This window comes from Pecten maximus, chromosome 8, assembly GCF_902652985.1.
Source record: "Pecten maximus chromosome 8, xPecMax1.1, whole genome shotgun sequence".
Classification (NCBI taxonomy): domain Eukaryota; kingdom Metazoa; phylum Mollusca; class Bivalvia; order Pectinida; family Pectinidae; genus Pecten; species Pecten maximus.
This window is the reverse complement of record NC_047022.1, coordinates 5,397,354-5,420,628: the sequence shown is the minus strand read 5'-3', so window position 1 is coordinate 5,420,628 and position 23,275 is coordinate 5,397,354. Positions and strand designations below refer to the sequence as shown.

The window sequence follows — 23,275 nt, the reverse complement described above, 5'->3', positions numbered from 1 at the left end:
CAACGCCTGAACGTTTCCCAAGATGCCAAGTCAAGGGTCATAGGTCACATTTGTGCTATTTTCAGAAACAAATATTTTGAAAATATCGATATGTTGTTGATATTTCTTCGTATCAATAAGAAATGTCTCGAAGAAAGGTATATTTTTCGACTACCGATAAATATCACATTTACATATGGTGTCAAATGTAACTGAGATTCATGAAACACAGTATGTTTACATAAACAAAGAAGCACATGGCTAAAGACCACGCCCCCTTTTTGACAGACAATTACCGGAAGTATTAGCATATTTGTGTATTATACACAAAGAAAGCAGGAAGTGTGTCAGGTGGGATGAATCGCACGTCATCTCAAAGGATGGGTTAATAGACAAGTATATTTGATCAACGTCTTTGCGATAAACAAATAATTTGTAAAGGTATTAAAGTGTAAAACGAACTTACAGATTTTAAAAGTGACATTTTCCGTTCTTCGTTCCGTTATATGAAAAAGTTATAAACGATGTAACTGAAGAAGTATGATTTTTGAACAAAAAAAATGTTCGTCACCATTTTAAATTTGTTATTAATCTAAATAAAAATCTGAATCTTTATAATATTTCAAGTGTTTAATGAATAGTATTGTTAACCCACAAAAATAAAAGAAATCAAAGTCAGAATATTGTCACTTTTTTTAAACAATTATTTATTTATTCATTCATTTTTTAATTCATTTTTTTATTATTGAATGGGTCATATTAGGGAATTTACTGGATGTCAATGTTACTCAGTATGGACGACCACCTCGGAACATCGTATGTCTTCCCTGTTAACATATTATGTTAATCTTGCACTCGTCTATATATCACTTCCATTTCACCCAACAAGAAAACAGAAAATTTTAAAAATTAACAATTACAAATTACGCCAGATTAATTTCATCATTTGCCCTAAATAACGCAAATTGTCGATCAAGCCGTAAAACAAAATGAAAATAAATACACAAATAACGTAAATTACGCGAAGCATATCACTTTGACAATGATGTATAATTAATGATAACAATTATCCTGTCGATATATCAATAAACAAATCTGAAAATATACATAATATCTACTCCATTTTTAATTCATGACTTAACGGCTGTGTACATATTATGACATCACAATCATTGCTTATTAGAATATCCAACGAAAAACACTAGAGGACGTGATATTTTAGATAAGTATGGTGGCTCGTTCGGGCAAAGTATCAAATCTCGCATTCTCGCACTCTCGACCTTAGGTCGAAAACGCGAAAACGCGACAACGCGACGGCGAGATTAATCTCGCGTTTTCGCCGTCGTGATTTCGCATTCTCGCCGTCGAGTTTTCGCATTCTCGCGTTTTCGCTCTTTCGCATTCTCGCGTTTTCGCGTTTTCGCTACCTCACAGTCGCGTTTTCGCATTCTCGCGTTTTCGTTCTTTCGCATTCTCGCGTTTTCGCTCCCTCATCGTCGCGTTTCAATCTTGGGTCGAGAGTGCGAGAATGCGTGATTTGATACTTGGCCCTAACGAGCCACCATAGATAAGTGACAAACATACATATATAACTCACTGGATTACATGTCGATTGTGTGATAAACAATGAAAACACTGATAAGATACATTTTATATCTACAGTAAAAAAAAAAAACTGATAAAATATCTTCATAATCGAGTATTTTAATAACAACAATACTATTTAAGTAAGAAGACAATACAATTTAAACCAGAAGAATAAATAGTTTTAAAATCTTTGAAAATATAATAACACCTTCGCTAAATGGTACAACTTATGTTTGCACATTATAAAATAGGAAAACTATTTAAAGATAAAAATGTATGCTTGGACTTGAGATACATTTTTAACCTAACGTTGTAAATTAGGATTTGGCACAAGTTAGATTTTAAAAAGCTGTAGAAGCTGCCTCCGTACCATAATACTTCAACACAATGTGATGGTATAGACTTAGACTATAGAATAATATAAAAATAAATTATAAATAAAATCTTACGATTTTAGTCTCTACGATATATCTTGTTTTAGATTAGAATTCAGCTAAACAATTCTGTAGGGGGAAATATGATTGCCCGGCTGACACATGTAGTGGTAGCACACTGCCTTTTATCTATGCTTAAACTCATATTCAATTACTCAAAATAGAAAATACGAAAGAACTTAATAATTTAGGAAAATATTTATCACTAGCAAATAGACGTAGGAAAGATTTGTTTATCAAATTTTAATTATCAACTTATTAGATTAATAATATTATATTAATTGTTATTGTTCTTTAAGATGGTTGTAAGCATTATTTTTGTAGAATGAATGATGAATAATTCAAGAGTGGATGCCTTTGTCCTTTAAGGTATGTATATTATGTTGTAAAACTTACGGGAAAACATGTTGAATTGAAAATTGAATTGAATGCGGCCGGGGTTCGATTCCCCGGTCGGACGTGAAAATGTACGGGGACACATGCATGACAACGAGCATTTCCTCCAGGTACTGCTTTTTCCACCCACAGTAAGACCCCTAACGCGCTTCCACAAAGGCCAACAACAGTGATTAATATAAGTTAGTATAATTTGTTTCGCAATTGTTGTGAAATGAATAAAGTTAAAATTTAAAAAAAAATATGAAAAAAATCGGGGCTTGTATATATAGACTGGCAATCGTAATTCCTAATCACTAGTGTGAAGCGATTTTGAAAGTAACGCCTACGTGTACATATATATACAACAAACATAGCATAAAGTTAAGTCCATAATCGGTGATGCTAGAATCTCCCGCAGGTCTAATTCAAGTTTAGACTTAATTGAATACTGTACAATCACAATTTTTATCCGTAGTAAGATTTTCCAAACAGTAATATCATATCATTATTATGCACATCTAAATGATAAAAAAAAACACAACACGAACATTTGTTTAAACTTGATATCCGAAGAAGTGATTAGCATTTTTTTACAATATTTAATAACAATTTATACAATTGAAGGCCTGCTATGGCCTTGAACTATTTTGCACGGTGATTACTGAAGATCAAGTTCGAGTGTAATTACGCAAATCACTCAACTTGAATGGAAAATACAACAGGGAAAGACGAGTTAACTCCCTTGGTCCATGTGTCGACTTTTCACATGGCGATCTACTCACAAGACACGCATTTCTTCATGTCTACCTTGCGTTCTGTGTTATATTGTCAGATTAATTAGTAAACAAATAGTCTATGCATTAAAACAACAATTATGACGAGAAATGAAATTTACCCCAAATTCTCTTTCATCGACAATAAGCACTATACAGAGCATAGCGATACGGTGTACTAAATAACACAAATGGAGCGAGCATGCGACAAAAAGCGACATGTGTATAATAAAGAATATCGATATCAAACAGGGAGGATAACATGATTATTTAGAATGTCGTTCATGTAAGAAATTAAAAAACTCATTTTAACGAACTTTATGGTGTTAAATGAAAAGTTTAACATTTTAATGTATTTTTTCTCTCTGGTGGATCTTAAATTCATACGGAATCCAGACAACATTCTCTGCTAGAGTGGTCATCGCTTTGTGTTGTTAGATTTCCAAAGTTTTATGTTTAAAGTAATTGCTTGATTATCAACCCTTTTCTTGTAAGATGAAAATGAAAAAAAATCTTCACTTTGTTTTCATAAAATGTTCGCGTTTTCTAATCATCTTTTGAAATAAAATAAAAATTCTGAGTTTACAAACCTACTTAAATTAGGGATAGTTGGGAAGGTGTAAAGATCGAAGTGTCGTCAACCTTAGAAATAGCAGAGTGTTCCGCAAAGCAAAAAGTGTAAACTTCTGCTATCTGCATAGGAATATTTTATTTTAGTTTTTTATTCTGTTGTTAATCATTAAATTTATATAATTATCTATATTCAAATAACCCCCTCTCTCTCTCTCTCTCTCTCTCTCTCTCTCTCTCTCTCTCTCTCTCTCTCTCTCTCTCTCTCTCTCTCTCTCTCTCTCAAAAATATGTCATCTTGTAAAAAATGTATATTGTAAAATTATATTAGAAAGGGCATAATATAAGTTTGATAACATATGCCCAATTCCCTTGCTTATAACAATCAAATATGTTTAAATCAAAGGTGTCATTAAAATAAGTCCTGGAGTGTATGATTATGCCTAAAGTTCCTTTTCGTACAACAATATATATATGTAGGTTAAAAAGAGTAAGCACGCAGTAAGTATATACATATATATATATAATATAAGTCCTTACTCATACCACAGTGTTATTTTTTTTCTATAAATACTTACCAGATGCCGAACCTGTGGAGCAACGACACAGCATGTTAAATTAAAGTACACCAATAAAAACTTGTCAGGGTTCGACGCAGAATGTGGATATGTTTTTTTATTACATTTTCACCAGTGAAATATCGAAAATTATCTATTCTATAAATATGATATTCTTCACTAGTGAAAAATATCACTTTTGTTGATTTGACCAATCAAATTAATGATTAGAGAATATCAAAATAATTGACCAATCAGAAAGCCCGACATATATGTCAGCACCTGGACAGGAGAAACTACTTTTTTTGTTTACAAATTATCGCTGTAGTCCTAGTTAGCATACGGGGTAGGGTTTTCGTTGATAAAAAATGTAATAAACAGAATATCTAACAGTGTCTTCAGTAATACCAAATATATTTCACTCGTGAAATATATTTGGTATTACTGAAGACACTGTTAGATATCCTCTATATCTGAATAGCGTTTTCAACAGTTTTCATTTCTAACCTTACACCAAAATTCTAATGCATACAGCCTGCTTTTCTTCTTATCATTTTTATGCGGTAAAAATCACCCCGACTATAGAGCATTCGGAATGAGTACATCTTCTCCTTTGTCAAGGTTAGCGATCCAGTACCCCCCCCCCCCCCCCCCCCCCCCCCCCTTCAATTTAAAAGGATAGTACGTATTGAACATCCTTGGCAAGCGATGAACATGTCTGTATATATCAATTTCGGGGCGTGGTATCGCCCGGGAATGGTATTCTATTGCGATGATGAAGTCGACAATGGGATATATTGCATCATGTTGTTAATGCCCCTTAACTCAAAAAGTTGAAAACTATTAAACCGTCGACGATTTCACTTTTCGGTAACTCATTACGAAACACAGAATCCAAAGCCTACCGTAGCTTAACGAGACTTGTACACACATTCATAGAATCCAACAAAAAAAATGATGATTTTCTTATTTCAACAGTACATGCTTGGAGAAAACTTTCAGCTGGTAAGTTTGTAATAACTTGTACACATTGAAAATCTTGTGTCAGGATTTTGACAATAAATACACGTGTGTTTGGGAACTCGACCACATTTTGAACACTTCTCAAGATCTACTAAACTTAGTTTTTTCAACTTTAGGCGTGTGTTTCAGTATCGGTTGTAGCTTTGCAGACCACATCTAGAACCTGGTAGAATGATTGATATCGGAGCGAGCATCCCTACAGAATATTTTTAGAACTGTAAAACTACTGAAAAGAATTTCGCAAGATGAGTTTCATCGGGTATTGAATTCTTGAATTCTGACAATTGAAGTTTCTTTGGTATACTAAGATATATACCGTTCTTTCACAAAAATGACCTTAAAACCTTTGGGCCGTGCTCAGTATGAATCCTAGTTGGGCATATTGCATCTCTAATCTGATCGATTATTCAAGATGTGGACGAGAAGCCATTTTTGTATATTGAATTTTTGATATTACGCATATCTTTTATTTTTTTTTTATTTTTTTTTATTTTGAGGAAGCACGTGTCAAGCTTATTGAGAAATGTGAAACAAGCCAATTTTAAATCTCAACAGACAAAATTCAAAATGGCCACCTGTCGGCCATTTTGTTTTCCGAATCAGTCTAAAAAATATCATACACAACACGGGACCAAGGGTAAGTGTTTGGTTTTTGTTTGTTTTTGTTTAACGTCCTATTAACAGCCAGAGACATTTGAGGACGTGCCTGGTTTTGGAGGTGGAGGAAAGCCGGGTTGTTTGTGGATGAATGGTGTTATCGTGTACTGAAGTTAGGCTTACATAAAGTGTCTGTGTCACTTGTTTCCACATCCCAGTTTCATCTTGTACAATATATCATTATGCTTGAAATGAATAAAAGAAAAATTAAACTATTATAATATCATAGTTATTGCAAGGACGTTTCATCTGCCATACCAAATCTTGAACAGTTAAAACGGGTGACTTACATGAACTTTTCCTACATTCAAGGTTAGAGATTTCCTCAAGGTGAGGGATATTTTTTTCTGGTTCAGTTGTTCAAATATCTAAAAAAAAAGAAGAAGAAAAAAAAAGAAAGATTATATTGTGATGCCACACAATGTCGTAGTGACGTCATTTTATTGTTGTCGTGACGTCGTTATATTGTTTTCGTGACGTCAATATATTGTTCTAGTGCCGTACAGTAATAGTGTATGGTCAGCACGTGTTAGCAAGAATCATGCCAAATGACTAAGAGACATAAGCAAGACTACAACCTAGAGCCTTGCTCAAGTCCGGAGTGTGTTTTCTTTGCCAATCTGTTCAGAAAAATAACAAGAAATGATTGTGGACATATGTTTTGTGGAAAAAAAACTTAACTGTGGAAATTTATGTTATTCCTTATTATCATGAATATTGTGAATTTATCGTGAATATTATGTTCGGCTCTTGTTTACTGGTGTCCGTCTGCGCATTGTCCGGGCATGTTTTAGAGAGCCTGTGTCGTCACGCCGGATGTTGATCGATTAGAGGTGCATTGTTAGTCCGAAGAACTGGGACACATTCATTACAGACTAAAGAAGCTGTTTTTATTCCCAAATGGTGAGTATTTTATCGGTAGATAGTCAGTTTAAGATGCATAATATTGCAAAAGGTTTAGCATTTTCCCTAAATTGAAAAGCTACATGAATTAGCCTTTAGAGCATATGGTCTCTTTTGTCGGGCATTCCAACAAATGGCCACCCCCCTAGTCTTAAGCTAACCATGCCAACTTCGACTTTTGAAACACAATTTTTCGCTGCTTACATTGCAAGCTTGTCGCATGCATTTCGCGTTTTTGATTGTTCGGTATTTAAGGTATAAAGTTGTTTTGAAATGTGGATACATATCTACATATTAACGGCGGATTGTCGAGAATCATAATCTCCTTGGCCAGCCATTGAAAAGTGTCCGAATCCTACCAATTTTATTAGCATATTTCCTACGGTCAAAAGTAGATCTCGTGTGCTTGGACAGTTTGTAATTTTGCACATAAAAAGTTTATTAGACACTAAGTCGGACGAACCTTTTAAGTTGATAATGTTTTAAATATATTATGATTCCAAAGCATAATTGAAAGGTCATTTAAGATACTATCAAACTGGACATTCCAACCCCTTATGTCCAGAAAATGTTGTCCTGTGTGAAGTACATGCACTAGGTAGAAAATCAGAGGGACTTTAGAGGCCATCAATCTATGTAACATAAATATGTGTATATTTATCCCATTTATGATTTTATGAATTAAATCTTCAGTTAATCTTCCACAACTCTGGTTATAAATTAATTATGCTGAAAAATAATCATATGGGTTAGAGTTTCTCTGATAACCTGGCCTGGCCTTAGTACGAATAATCATACCCTCTCTCCTTCGTTTTGGAGAAGATACATAAAACATCTCTCAATAAGTTTACCTTATCTTTTAGTTTGTTTTCCATTCCTCTGTATATATGATTTGCATTGTGATGTGTGTAACAGTAAGTACTCGATATGTTGAATATATATAAAATATTGTTGAAACTAATGCTGGCGTGAAATCCATCTCATGCACAGGTTTCCTCGAAGCATTGCCACTTTAGGATAATCAAAGCTAAAAGAAAACTTTAAAAAAGGAAAGAAGACATTCCATCAATAAGAATGTATTATAATCCATATGAAATGATCCTTTGTTTAACTAAACAGAAATATATAACGAGATGAAGTCCAGAATGAATCACCAAGGCATTTAATAAAACATTTGTAAAAGAGGATTTTTAACAATGTTCCCAGAATCCCTTTAGGAATTTTAACCTCTGTACTAAACAGATGTACATGTGCAATCAAATTTCCCAAAAAATACTGAATAAATTATCACAGATACAAGATTCTAAAAATCTACCAAATTAACGATTGCAAGACCGGTGTGAACACAATGTTAATTTAAATATCATATGAAAACACATGAATATTAATTTTTATATAAAAAATAATAGATATCAAAAGTATATATAAATTATCACCTAATTGACCTGTATAGATATGTTATGTGATAAACAGAATCATACACTTGTGGTTATATATGTCATATGGAATTTATTTATTGAATGAAATCCATATGACATATTAAGCTATGCATTAACGACCCCCTAAGCATCGCATTGGCTCATTGCCCTGTTAAATATTTTTGAAACAATAACCCAAACTGAAATTATTGTAACTTATTGTTTGTCTATCTAGTTGTCTGAAAGGTTGATGAGCTTTTATCAGTTTTACTGTAAAAGGTTACTTGTCCAGAATGGTTGGTTTAATTTTGACAAATTTGCTGTGGAGCTTAAATTTAGATATTTAATAGCCAAACTCTATTGCAAATTTATGAAAATTACATCTTATCATTGTAACTTAAGTAAATGAATACATGGATAAGTATTAAAACACAGTGGTGTTGTCAGTTACAATAACATAAAGATTCTCGTTGATAAATGATAGGCCAAGGCCAGTGTGAACTATGATAGTACTTTAGGCATAGCCTGATCCCAATGTTATTCATTCTGTTATCATTTAAATGTCGACATTTTTTTCAGGTATTATTATTGAGGAGGGAAACAGCTTGATTCACCATTCAAGACCTAACGACCAGGGCTAATTATCCAGCAATGGATATACCGCCCCTGCACCTGCAGCCGGACCGGCGAATGGCTGACCCACATTCCGTCGCAAACATGTCCGAGGGGAGATTTAGTAATGAGTTGAACTCTCGTGTAACACCGCAGTACTCTGCACCAAGGATGTCTGATTTAGGAAGTTATCCGTTTGTTCCCAACATGGCAGATGACCGACTTCGTCAGGATGCAAATGCCATGAACAAGAATGGAAACCGACCTGGGTCAAATCAGTACACGGTTCCAGGAATGGAAAAAGACTTGGATTCAAACAGCTCTGATAAATCTGCACAACATAATCGTGGTCAGATTCCAAACCCGTATATACCTCCAGGAATGCCTGACACGAGAAAGCCATATGAGTATAAAGACCGGTACAAGAGGAGTATGTATGGTCCAGAATTCTTCCAGGCAGCCACACAACTTGCAAATTTCGGAATGCACAACCAGGCAGAAAAGCAGCCAGATTCACATTCACAGAAGTCGAACGATGCCATGGACCCTTATCAGAGAAATACCTCATATGGTCCAGAATTCTTTCAGGCAGCTACTCAGCTTGCCAACTTTGGCATGCATTCTACAGAGAGACCCCCAGAAACAGATGTCTGTGGCATGGGAGGCATCCAGACTGGGTTTTTGCCATCAAATTTTGGAATGCAACATACAGTTGGAGAAAAACAAGCTGAAAAAGAGATGGATAAGGATCCCAATCGACACAATACCTATGGTCAGGAGTTCTTCCAAGCTGCAGCCCAACTTGCAAACTTTGGTATGCGTTCAGTGGAAAAGCCACCCTGAGTTTCAGAACCTGACTGATGTTTGTGGAATGCCTGTGTTCCCCGGAGCTCCAGGTGCTAACCAGCAAGCCCAGGGATCAGAGTCTGACAAATCTGAAAAAGACCCCGTATACCATCAGGGAGACCATCAATATGTTGTCCATCAAGGAATGGGAAAGAAGAAACCTCCCAAAAAGCCGAAAGTGTCTAAGGAGGATGACGGTAAACCGTATAAATGTGAGATATGTGGTAAAGGTTTTGGACAGCCACATGACCTGCCCATACACTTAAAGTCACACACAGGTGAAAAGCCCTATAAATGTAATGTGTGCTGTAAAGGATTCAAGCAAGCTTCTATCCTGAAACGCCACCTCCGAATCCACACTGGAGAAAAGCCGTATGAGTGTGATATCTGTGGAAATGGATTCATCAATCGTAATCAACTACACAAGCATCTGAAAACCCACGAAGGCGAGGAAAAGAAACCTTTAAAGTGTTATGTCTGTGGACAGGATTTCAAGAATGAAATTACAAATCTGCAGATCCACTTTCTAACCCACACGGGTGAGAAGCCTAACACCTGCGGTGTCTGTGGAAAGCGATCTAAGGACATGAACAAGCTGCAGCGCCACATGATGACCCACACTGGGGAAAAACCATACAATTGTATTGTGTGTAAGAAAGGTTTTAACATGCCGTACACCTTGTTAACCCATCTTCGCACCCACACTGGCGAATACGGGTACAAGTGTGACATTTGTGGTAAGGGATTCAACCAGACGGGAGACATGCAGCGCCATCGCAGGACTCATACTGGTGAAAAACCGTACAAGTGTGAGACTTGTGGAAAGAGTTTCAATTTACTGTACAACTTGCAAACTCACCGTAGGATCCACACTGGTGAAAAACCATACATCTGCACTACATGTGGGAAAGGTTTCGCAGATGGAGCCAATCTTTATCGACACAGCAAAACCCACACCCAGGAAAGGTCGTACAAGTGCGAAATCTGCAACAAGACCTTCACCTTGGCACAAAGTGTCCAGCGACATCGCAGACTACACACTGGAGAAAAACCATACAAGTGTGAAATCTGTGGCAAAACCTTCAGGCAGAAAGGCAACCTTGGCGTCCACAATAAACGCGTCCACATCAAACAGGCTCGACTTGCAGCCGAAAGAGAGGCCAGGTCGAAAGAGGATGCTGAAGCAAATGCAGTTGCTAATGCTAAGGCCAAAGAAGCTAAAGCAAGAGTGAAAGAAGAGAAAGCAAGGATCAGACTTGAGAAGAGGGAGGCAAAAGCAGCTGCAAAGGCTGCAGCAGCTGCTGCTAGGGCTGCAGCCAAAGCGGAAAGGTTGCGAATTAAACAGGAAATGGAAGCAGAAGCCGAAGAAGAGCCAGAAATTGAAGAAGAACCACAAGCTGAAGGAGAAACAGAAACTGCAGAGGAACCACAAGCTGAAAAGGAACAAGAAATGGAAGGGGAACAAGAACCTGAAGAGGAGGAGGAGGAAGAGGATGATGAGGAAGAAGAGGAGGAAGAGGAACATGTAGAAGCAGAAATGGAACATGAAGATGTAGGGGCAGGAAATGAAAATAAATCTAGAGGTGGACAGAATAACATGGATGGATCAGAAAAGTCTGATTCAGAAAAATCTGAATCAGAAGCTGAAAGTGAAAGTGAGGGGGAAGAATCTATGGATGAGCATGATGATGGAGATAAGGAGGATATTTCAGTTCCTGTTATGGAGAGAGGCCCTCCAATTCCTCCACAGTGAGGGCGATGGAGGGAGGCCCTCAGATTCCTCCACAGTGTGGGCAATGGAGAGAGGCCCTCGGATTCCTCCACAGTGAGAAGGACAAAACATGTACAGGTTGATGATAAAGGCATCTGTAATTAGAAGTATTTAGGAAATCAGTTTTTATTAGGTGTCTGTGATACCTCCACAAAATACCATTCAACTATTTAAGGTCCATGTTAGAGTACTGTTCTCATATCTTAGTAAGGAATTATAATTACCAATTACATCTGCTGAAAACCCTATGTGTGCATAAATTGGTGATATCAGATTTCACTGATACTACTTTTCGCATCGTCTGACATGACAACCAACTTGTTTTTGTGAAAACTTTGTATAGACTTCAATGCTTTATACATATATACATATACCATCACTTGTATCTGCATTGAACTAATTCTAAGCATTAATTTCTTTTTTTAAATGTTACCTTAAATCTACTGTAGCCAGAAACAGGTCAATGATAATTTTCAGTCTACATGTTGGCCTGTATTTATAGTAGAATGATGCGGAAAAATTGAATGGCAAATAAGAATATATTTTTGACATTTGTATTCTAGCCTATGTGTATTCCAGTAGCTGGACCTTTTTTTTTTTTTTTTTGCTGCAGTTAATCCTACATTAATTCAATTTTGCAAAAATAATGTGAATGTTTTCTTCAAATGGGCTTCCAAAAACTGGTTTTACTTGATTTCAGTAAACTATGGTCCAGCAGAAAACGAGTTTGATTATTATAGTTCTGGAAAAATATTTTTCAAAAAGCTTTAAAAGTCTACATAATTATGATAGAAAACATGTTTTTCTTGGCTAGGTTAGATATACAGTATCTGGTAACTACTTTCATGGTATTGAGTTGAATTGGTAGATTCCATCCATAATTTGTACAACTGTGATGTTCATCTTGAAATATGTGAACATGTAATACAACGTAAAAACACTTTATTTCCTTGCTTCATACATATTTAGGACCCAGATTTCCGAACAATTGGGGTTACATTTTGGCTTGAAAGGATGCGGGAAAGTCTTTATAGATTTTCATATGAATATATGCCAATTACATATTCTGTGATGAATGTGTTGCCTTTGTGATGGAAATCATTTTGGAATGATAGTTAATATTGAATGTGTGCAAAATTGATTAACAAATTGAAATTAACAAAATCAAAATAAATTGTTTTTGAAATGGTGGGACGTGTCACAGCTGGGAGTTTTGTTTGTGAAAGTATAACATTCTCGCAATCTGAGGTCCAAACCTGTCTGTAGAACAAAAATTTACACAATCTTTAAACAACATGATTTATTTATAAAAAAAAAGATTGAGAGAGAGAGGGGTGGGGGTTGTATTTTCACTTTTGGGGCTTGAAATTAGGCCTTTTTGATAAAGATGAATTCATTTAGTTACTTCCAGATAAAAACACCTTTAAATGGATGGAGTCGAATTCTCTTAAATATTATTAATATAAATCTACTTGTTTGAGCAATAACTTTTACATACGTGTTTGATAGTTACCTCCCTTGATCCTGCTTACAAGAGTACTTGTTAAGAATTTGATTCAGTGTATTGAGTGATTTTATATACTGAGAATGAATACATGTATAGATATGGCTTTTGTTAATTTTGTATATAAAACAAATGTATATATTGTTACATGTTAAAAACCATATGATTTGTTAAATGTACATATCCTTTTTGAACATTTTTCATTTCTTTTTTAAGAAAAGTGATTATGATGGTTTAATTTTAGAGTAACAATTCTTAGGGACATTTTTTTGTGATTTTTTTCTGTTGAAGTATACTGGTATAATATATAATGAGAGGGAGGAGGTGAAAATAACAATTGATTTTTTATCATTTTCATAAAAGAAAATTTGAAATCTGTAACCAAAAAGTTTTCTCATAAAATGGTTTAACAGATGTATTGCTGTGAAAGAATTTTTCCTTAAAAAATATAAAATAAGAAAAATAATCATTCCTATGCTTATTAGTCAAAATGTTATCTCGAGAATCAGGATTTTATCTCTTATGAAGGGAGATAACTCTTGTAATTGTTTTGTTCTGTGCAGATTTCTTTCTCATTTGGAGAAAAAACATCATAAGGTTAATTGAAGACTTAACTCTTCCATATTGCAATTATTGTTTTGTTCTTTTTTCTTTCCATTTTGTGGAAAGTGATAAGTACATGCACATCGGTTTTCGGAAGTATTTAATTTGTACTGTTTTGGAGTATTTTATTCTTGAACAGAAGCATTTAACTTTGAAGAAATCTTCAAAGACAGGTGAAAATCAAATTGAGAAAAATATTTTCTATATACATAATGCATAGATGTGTTCTTTTGATGGTAATACTGAAAAGGAATTCTCTTTCAACCATAATTGCCTCAGATATTTTTGTTTTGTTTTGACGTGACTGTATTATATTACAATCTTGCTAGCATGTTAGAATGTCTTTGTACATCATGGACATGTGCATGCACAAATAAGTTTTGGAAGAAAAATATGTTTATATATACATGTATATATACTTTATATAGAAGATTTTATCATGATCGGAGATGAAATGATTTCGTGTATCGAGTGAAGTTTCAAAGAATTTGTAAGAAATATTTGATGAAGTCATGATGATGTAATTGTATAATAATTAGTATAAGTTGTTTGTTTATCAATTAACCTTTTTTTTATATAGAAAATCATTTATGATACATGTATCCCTTCAATGTAAAATGTGATGTCTGAACCACTCCAATATGTATACCGATGTTCAGTTTTAGAAAGGAATATTGTTAGCTGTTTTTAGGTCATCTGACCCGAAGGGTCAGGATGACCTATAGTCATCATGCTTCGTCCGTCGTCGTGCGCCGTGCGCCGTCCGCCGTGCGCCGTGCGCCGTCCGCCGTCCGCCGTGCGTAAACTTTTCACATTTCAATCTTCTTCTCAAGTTCCACCAGTGGGATTAAGCTGAAACTTGCCTGAAATGATCCTGAGATGGTCCTGACCAAGTGTTGTTATTTTTCGGGTCAGTCCGAAATCCAAGATGGCCTCCATAGCCGCCATTTTGAAAACACATTTTAAACTTCTTCTCAAGTTCCACCAGTGCTGTTGGGCTGAAACTTGCCTGAAATGATCCTGAGATGATCCCGACCAAGTGTTGTTATTTTTCGGGTCGGTCCGAAATCCAAGATGGCCTCCATAGCCGCCATTTTGAAAACACATTTTAAACTTCTTCTCAAGTTCCACCAGTGCTGTTGGGCTGAAACTTGCCTGAAATGATCCTGAGATGATCCCGACCAAGTGTTGTTATTTTTCGGGTCGGTCCGAAATCCAAGATGGCCGCCATAGCCGCCATCTTGAAAAACACATTTTAAACTTCTTCTCAGGTTCCACTGGTGCCATTGAGCTGAAACTTGCCTGAAATGATCCTGAGATGATCCCGACCAAGTGTTGTTATTTTTCGGGTCGGTCCGAAATCCAAGATGGCCGCCATAGCCGCCATCTTGAAAAACACATTTTAAACTTCTTCTCAAGTTCCACTGGTGCCATTGAGCTGAAACTTGCCTGAAATGATCCTGACATGATCCCGACCAAGTGTTGTTATTTTTCGGGTCGGTCCGAAATCCAAGATGGCCGCCATAGCCGCCATCTTGAAAAACACATTTTAAACTTCTTCTCAAGTTCCACTGGTGCCATTGAGCTGAAACTTGCCTGAAATGATCCTGACATGATCCCGACCAAGTGTTGTTATTTTTCGGGTCGGTCCGAAATCCAAGATGGCCGCCATAGCCGCCATCTTGAAAAACACATTTTAAACTTCTTCTCAAGTTCCACAGGTGCCATTGAGCTGAAACTTGCCTGAAATGATCCTGACATGATCCCGACCAAGTGTTGTTATTTTTCGGGTCGGTCCGAAATCCAAGATGGCCGCCATAGCCGCCATCTTGAAAAACACATTTTAAACTTCTTCTCAAGTTCCACTGGTGCCATTGAGCTGAAACTTGCCTGAAATGATCCTGAAATGATCCCGACCAAGTGTTGTTATTTTTCGGGTCGGTCCGAAATCCAAGATGGCCGCCATAGCCGCCATCTTGAAAAACACATTTTAAACTTCTTCTCAAGTTCCACTGGTGCCATTGAGCTGAAACTTGCCTGAAATGATCCTGATATGATCCCGACCAAGTGTTGTTATTTTTCGGGTCGGTCCGAAATCCAAGATGGCCGCCATAGCCGCCATCTTGAAAAACACATTTTAAACTTCTTCTCAAGTTCCACTGGTGCCATTGAGCTGAAACTTGCCTGAAATGATCCTGAAATGATCCCGACCAAGTGTTGTTATTTTTCGGGTCGGTCCGAAATCCAAGATGGCCGCCATAGCCGCCATCTTGAAAAACACATTTTAAACTTCTTCTCAAGTTTCACTGGTGCTATTGAGATGAAACTTGCCTGAAATGATCCTGATATGATCCCGACCAAGTGTAGTTATTTTTCCGGTCAGTCCGTAATCCAATATGGCCGCTGAGGCCGCCATCTTGAAAATCACATTTTAAACTTCTTCTCAAGTTCCACCAGTGCTATTGAGCTGAAACTTGCCTGAAATGATTCTGATATGATCCCAACCAAGTGTTGTTATTTTTCGGGTCGGTCCGAAATCCAAGATGGCCGCTGAGGCCGCCATCTTAAAAAACACATTTTAAACTTCTTCTCAAGTTCCACCAGTGCTATTGAGCTAAAACTTGCCAGAAATGATCCTGATATGATCCCGACCAAGTGTTGTTATTTTTTAGATTGGTCTGAAATCCAAGATGGCCACCACCATGGCAGCCATCTTGAAAACACATTTTAAACTTCTTCTCCAGTTCCACTGGTGCCATTGAGCTTGAAATTGGTGAGGATGTTAAGGAAGGAAGGCCAACAAAGTGTTTTGTTATTTTTTCGGTCTCGTAAAAACTTTGACATGGCAGCAATGGTGGCCATTTTGTAACATGATTGCGCAATCATGGTTTTCCTGAACAACACCTATTTCAAACTTCTTCTCAAATTCCACCAGTGGGATTCAGCTCTAACTTACCAGAAATTATCCTTAGATGGTCCAGACCAAGTGTTGTTATTTATTGGGTCCGTCAGAAATCCAAGATGGCCACCATGGCCAACAGTGCCACTATATACTTGCTACAGAGAATGCATACTACAATAATATAAGGGTTTTAATTTAGAGTCAGATGACCGTTAAGGCCCCTGGGCCTCTTGTTTTGTTTTTTGCCTGTTTTTAATTTGAAAATTATGTGAATTTTACTGCCTTTCTAGTGTAGAAAGGCTGTTATAAACATTATTTAGACTAAGCCTCGGGTTACACGACCCCAATTTTTATGAACATTTCTTACAGAAATTTCTGCAACTTTTTCCATCCACCTGAAAACATTACAGAAATAAAGGAAAACTTTAGTATAAGATGTTACCTTAGCTTCCACAGTGCTTTCCGCTTGGAAGCTTTTCTGAATTTTTCTCTGTCAAAAACTGTTACAGTTCATAAATCGGGGGTCTTGTTAGTCACTTTGCCTATAGTACACCTGGCTTGTTGATAATTATGTTATTTTTAAAGTCAAAAAATTAACTTTCTGAATCATGATCAGAAGCCACAAATGTCAGTGTATGTAAATCAGGCATAGCAGAAAGTGTAGAATGGGTAAAACTATCAAAGTACATTTGTATTTTATTGGTAAGAAAAAAACCTTTTTAATGGAGTGATGTACTGTGAATTGGAAATGTTTTTTGCAAGTATAATTATACAATTTACATGAAAGGGACATAACTCTGCATTGTGCTGATATTTTTATAATGAAAAAATCATCAAGAATAATTTACACTGATGGCCATTTATGCATAAATGGAAAATATATATTGTACTTTCAAGTTATTTCACTTAACCATGTCAGTGCAAGTTGTAGTATTTTTGTTTTGTTGATTTCGTTGGTTGAATTTGACATTTTATCAATAATACTATCACGAAACTTTGGCTGTAAATGTTGAAAAGAACACTACATGTTTGGAAAAGTCGTCCATGTATCGTCTAAATGAATGTCTGGAGTGGTCGTTGGACTGTAAGTGTCTATATATTTGAGTGTGCTTTCATTGACTAGATTTGTTGGAGGCGCTGTACCTCTGCCTTCAATAGAATTTGTTGTATATAATGTCATGTAAGTGTGTCTAGGTATTCAGATGATGAGAGGGAGATATGTTAATCATCCATTGTTTTATTTTGAATGCTTACTGCATTTTATTAGTACATACTGACTATGTACAGAAGTTAAGATTGTGATTTTGGATTCACCAGTTTTATAAGATATTTGATTTATATTTCTGCATAGTAGCTTCATTTAGTTTTCAGATCATTCAGACTACTGTGGGCCCAATCTCCTATTGATAAAAACTAAATGATAGGACATTTTTGAAACTTCAAAGCAATTTGGTAGTGATCATGAGGAGAATGAGTTTTTAAAAAATTATTTGAGTTTCTTTGATGTACTGGTATATTATATCAGGGTATGGAGATTGTTTGTCAGTGTGTCACAAATATGTTACCAGCATATAGTGCTACACGTGATTGTGGGTTACTGGGGTAGGTCTTACAACATCTGAATGTTGTCGGGTCATACAACATCTTAAATGTTGTCGGGTAATACAACATCTAAATGTTGTCGGGTCTCACAACATCTTAAATGTAGTACGGTCATACAACATCTACATGTTGTCGGGTCATACAACATCTACATGTTGTCGGGTCATACAACATCTACATGTTGTCGGGTCATACAACATCTACATGTTGTCGGGTCATACAACATCTACATGTTGTCGGGTCATACAACATCTACATGTTGTCAGTTCATACAACATCTACATGTTGTCGGGTCATACAACATCTTAAATTTTGTCAGGTAATACAACATCTAAATGTTTTCGGGTCTTACAACATCTAAATGTTGTCAGGTCATACAACATCTTAATGTTGTCAGGTTATACAACATCTTAATGTTGTCTGGTCATACAACATCTACATGTTGTCAGGTCATACAACATCTACATGTTGTCAGGTTATACAACATCTAAATGTTGTCGGGTCATACAACATCTTAAATTTTGTCAGGTAATACAACATCTAAATGTTGTCGGGTAATACAACATCTACATGTTGTCAGGTAATACAACATCTAAATGTTGTCAGGTAATACAACATCTTAAATGTTGTCAGGTAATACAACATCTTAAATGTTGTCAGGTAATACAACATCTAAATGTTGTCGGGTCTCACAACATCTAAATGTAGTACGGTCATACAACATCTGAATGTTGTAAGGTCATACAGCATCTAAATGTTGTCGGGTCTTACAACATCTTAAATGTTGTCAGTTCATACAACATCTACATGTTGTCAGGTCATACAACATCTAAATGTTGTAAGGTCATACAACATCTACATGTTGTCAGGTCATACAACATCTAAATGTTGTAAGGTCATACAACATCTACATGTTGTCAGGTCATACAACATCTACATGTTGTCTGGTCATACAACATCTTAATGTTGTCTGGTCATACAACATCTACATGTTGTCAGGTCATACAACATCTAAATGTTGTCAGGTATTACAACATCTTAAATGTTGTCAGGTAATACAACATCTTAAATGTTGTCAGGTAATACAACATCTACATGTTGTCGGGTCATACAACATCTACATGTTGTCAGGTCATACAACATCTTAAATGTTGTCAGGTAATACAACATCTTAAATGTTGTCAGGTAATACAACATCTAAATGTTGTCGGGTCTTACAACATCTACATGTTGTCAGGTCATACAACATCTTAAATGTTGTCAGGTCATACAACATCTTAAATGTTGTCGGGTCTTACAACATCTAAATGTTGTCAGGTAATACAACATCTAAATGTTGTCGGGTCTCACAACATCTAAATGTAGTACGGTCATACAACATCTGAATGTTGTAAGGTCATACAGCATCTAAATGTTGTCGGGTCATACAACATCTACATGTTGTCGGGTAATACAACATCTTAATGTTGTCAGGTTATACAACATCTAAATGTTGTAAGGTCATACAACATCTACATGTTGTCGGGTCATACAACATCTTAAATGTTGTCAGGTAATACAACATCTTAAATGTTGTCAGGTAATACAACATCTAAATGTTGTCGGGTCTCACAACATCTAAATGTAGTACGGTCATACAACATCTGAATGTTGTCAGGTCATACAACATCTAAATGTTGGCAGTTCATACAACATCTAAATGTTGTAAAGTCATGATATCATACAACATCTTGATGTGTCTTACCCATGGTACAATTTATGACAGTTTGATAGAGATACTTTTAGATATTATTTTAAATCATTTTATAGTCATTATTGCAAAATGATTTGCTTAAATAAGTACTCTGACTCTTAAATGAAGAAATTTTGCTATAGATTATGAATACCGGTATGTCGTATTCACTAGTGAATATAGTTGGTCTGAGAATATATACATGTACAGTGAAATATATTTACTATTTGTTTGAGTAGATATCTAGTAGTATTAACATGTTTTAAAGTGATTTTTGGTTAATTTGATTTAGATTTAAAACTATATTGCCTTTGAATAATTGATAATGTTAGATTCTATGTTGATAATAATTAAGATTTTATTTTTGAAATTTTGTGATGTATGGCTGATTGTTTCACCTTTGTACCTGTAATAATGTGATAATGACCGTTAGGATACAATTTCCTGATGTACATCAAGATTTTAAAACATAGCGAACCTCTTTGTGGTATTTAGAAGTCTGAGTTTCCTCTGACTCTTGCTCCCTTTCAGACATTCAATCTGATGACTTGATAACTGAGAGTCATGCTATCTATGCAATGTCACTTCTTTAAGAAGGATCTATAAACATTTCAGTTATAGTTTAAATCATTGAATAGCTGAGGATAAGTGGCTTTAGTGACCCTGCAGGACTTACGATATCTGGCTATTATCTTTGAATAAGCCTAGGGGGTTTACACTTTGAATCTTCAGTTGTTCACATTTGCAGTGAATTACAATAGGCTTATTACCAGGCAGGGTCTGATGTCCAATAGATGTGGTAGAAAAAACTGGCTGCAATCGTAGAAGTCGGCATGGATTTGTCCCAGTTCAAACATCCGATTCTGTGTTTGAAAATAATTACATGTAGTTAGAAAGGTATTGAACCTTTTGTGTGTTATCCATGCATCTCTAGTCATAAACCTGGGTAATTCATAGTCTTCTATTGGTTAACCATCGTTGTCATGGTAACACAAGGTCATCCTTAGTCTTCTATTGGTTAATCATCGTTGTCATGGTAACACAAGGTCATCCGTAGTCTTCTATTGGTTAACCATCGTTGTCATGGTAACACAAGGTCATCCTTAGTCTTCTATTGGTTAATCATCGTTGTCATGGTAACACAAGGTCATCCTTAGTCTTCTATTGGTTAATCATCGTTGTCATGGTAACACAAGGTCATCCTTAGTCTTCTATTGGTTAACCATCGTTGTCATGGTAATACAAGGTCATCCTTAGTCCTCTATGGGTTAACCATCATTGTCATGGTAATACAAGGTCATCCTTAGTCCTCTATTGGTTAACCATCGTTGTCATGGTAACACAAGGTCATCCTTAGTCCTCTGGGTTAACCATCGTTGTCATGGTAACACAAGGTCATCCTTAGTCCTCTATGGGTTAACCATCATAGTCATGGTAACACAAGGTCATCCTTAGTCCTGTATGGGTTAGCCATCGTTGTCATGGTAATACAAGGTCATCCTTAGTCCTCTATGGGTTTACCATCGTTGTCATGGTAATACAAGGTCATCCTTAGTCCTCTATGGGTTAACCATCGTTGTCATGGTAACACAAGGTCATCTCCTCTATTGGTTAACCATCTGTAGTCGTGGTAACACAGTTTGTCCTTTGTCCTGTATATATGGGTAAACCATCTAGATCTGTTGTCATGGTAACACAAGGTCATCCTTTGTCTTCTATGGGTTAACCATCTGTAGTCATGGTAACACAAGGTCATCCTTACTAATCTGTGGGTTAACCATCTGTAGTCATGGTAACACAAGGTCATCCTTAGTCTTCAATAGGTTAACTATCTGTAGTCATGGTAACAAGGTTATCCTTAATCCTTCATTGACTACAGGTGAATACATGGTAATTATGGATGCCACTCTTGTGGTTGCGTAACGACTTGAGATAGGTCTTTGCCTTCTTGGTTGATTTTCAATTGTACATTACTAAACAAATATTTGTCATAAAATCAATTAAGAAAATGTGAATGTTTTCATTAGAATGATGGACATATTTATTTCAAAAAATCTTTCACACAAAAAAGGTGTTTGGGTACAGTAGGATTACAGGTGAAACAATAGCCCAGAGAAAGAATTACATTGTTGTTTGTAAACAGTATGAAAGGAAGTATTTTGAGTGAATCATGGGATATACCTCCAAAATTATCTCGACTATATTTACACCAAATTTCTTATTGATTTCCGATAACTTTTATTGGTTGTTAGAAATTTTATTTCTAGAAAATATATCTTCAAACTTTATTTTTTGATGTAATTTTTGTTATGTTCATTGAAAGACAAAACACCAATACTGAGTAGAACTCTCGAAATACCTATGATATAAGTATCCCTGTAAACAGGATATCATTGTAAGAAATGTCCCTGATAACAGTTTAATTTAATTTAATTTGACCTGAAAGTGGTTAAAGCATACATGATATTTATGTACGTCGTGTAGTGATTTTCATCGGGGATTCCTGGAACTGTCCGTTATGGACAGGTGTCCGCTATATAAGGGTGTCTGCTAGTACAGGTTTGACTGTACTTCTTTATTACCGTGTGTGACATTTTTTGTAAGAAAACATGAAATTCAAATGCACTAAGGTCGGGATAAACAAAATTTAATTTTAGATTTATATGAACAATATTATTGACATCAACATTTTAAAAGAGACATATTGATGATATTCCTGTAAAATAAAAACAGATATATGGAATGATATATATGTAATATTCAAAACTAAGGTTATCCTGACCCAAAGTGCCTGTATTTTCCCCTCCAGAATTGATCATTTTCATTGACTTTTAAAATTTTCTGTGAAACTTTACCAACAATAAAAACTTTCAGATTTTAAATGGAGATGTCTTTTTCTATCAGTTACTTAACAGTCGTTAGTTATCGAGTCTACAGAGAAAATTACACCAGCTGTTATGATTGGCAGTGTAAGCATGATTTGTTTAGTCATTATATATATCAATATTTGCATCTGTATATGCGGTGAAGTTTATATCTAGTTTAGATGTGGTGTGACTTGTGTTTCAATGTGAAATTGTATTCATATACATGTATACTACTAGTAGCTTGTATGAAATAAAAAAAATCTAACATTTTCTAAGCAGTTGTTTTAATCAATTTATTCAGGGAATTACAGGTGGTTTCTCTAAATGTAAACTGGACTTAAATTTGTTTTCCTTTGAAATTTTGAAAGTGATTGGGGATAAAATGACTGACTGGTAACTTGAAATTGTCCTCTTGGGAAATACTGGTATCATATTTCTCAAACTTGACATGCCAGATCCCCTCATTGGGTCCTCATATGATGGATGCCCTATAATAACCACAGTGTCGTCCACCTGTCAGCACTTTCGTTTCCCAGCGACTACTACAGAATGTCCAT

The 23,275-nt window shown here is 35.7% G+C and overlaps 1 protein-coding gene and 1 long non-coding RNA gene across 2 annotated transcripts; both read left to right on the top strand.

Annotated features, from left to right (window-relative positions):
• Window positions 1-6,775: 6,775 nt before the first annotated feature.
• Window positions 6,776-13,592, top strand: LOC117333116 (zinc finger protein 665-like). Its single transcript, XM_033892248.1, has 2 exons — window positions 6,776-6,861; window positions 8,859-13,592. Exon 2 carries the CDS (start codon window positions 9,145-9,147, stop codon window positions 11,488-11,490), a length of 2,346 nt encoding a protein of 781 aa, XP_033748139.1. The 5' UTR covers window positions 6,776-6,861; window positions 8,859-9,144; the 3' UTR covers window positions 11,491-13,592.
• Window positions 13,593-16,753: 3,161 nt separating this feature from the next.
• Window positions 16,754-22,993, top strand: LOC117333129. The gene is made up of 2 exons (XR_004533830.1): window positions 16,754-18,490; window positions 18,726-22,993. It is a non-coding gene; the product is annotated as an uncharacterized LOC117333129 (long non-coding RNA).
• Window positions 22,994-23,275: the final 282 nt, after the last annotated feature.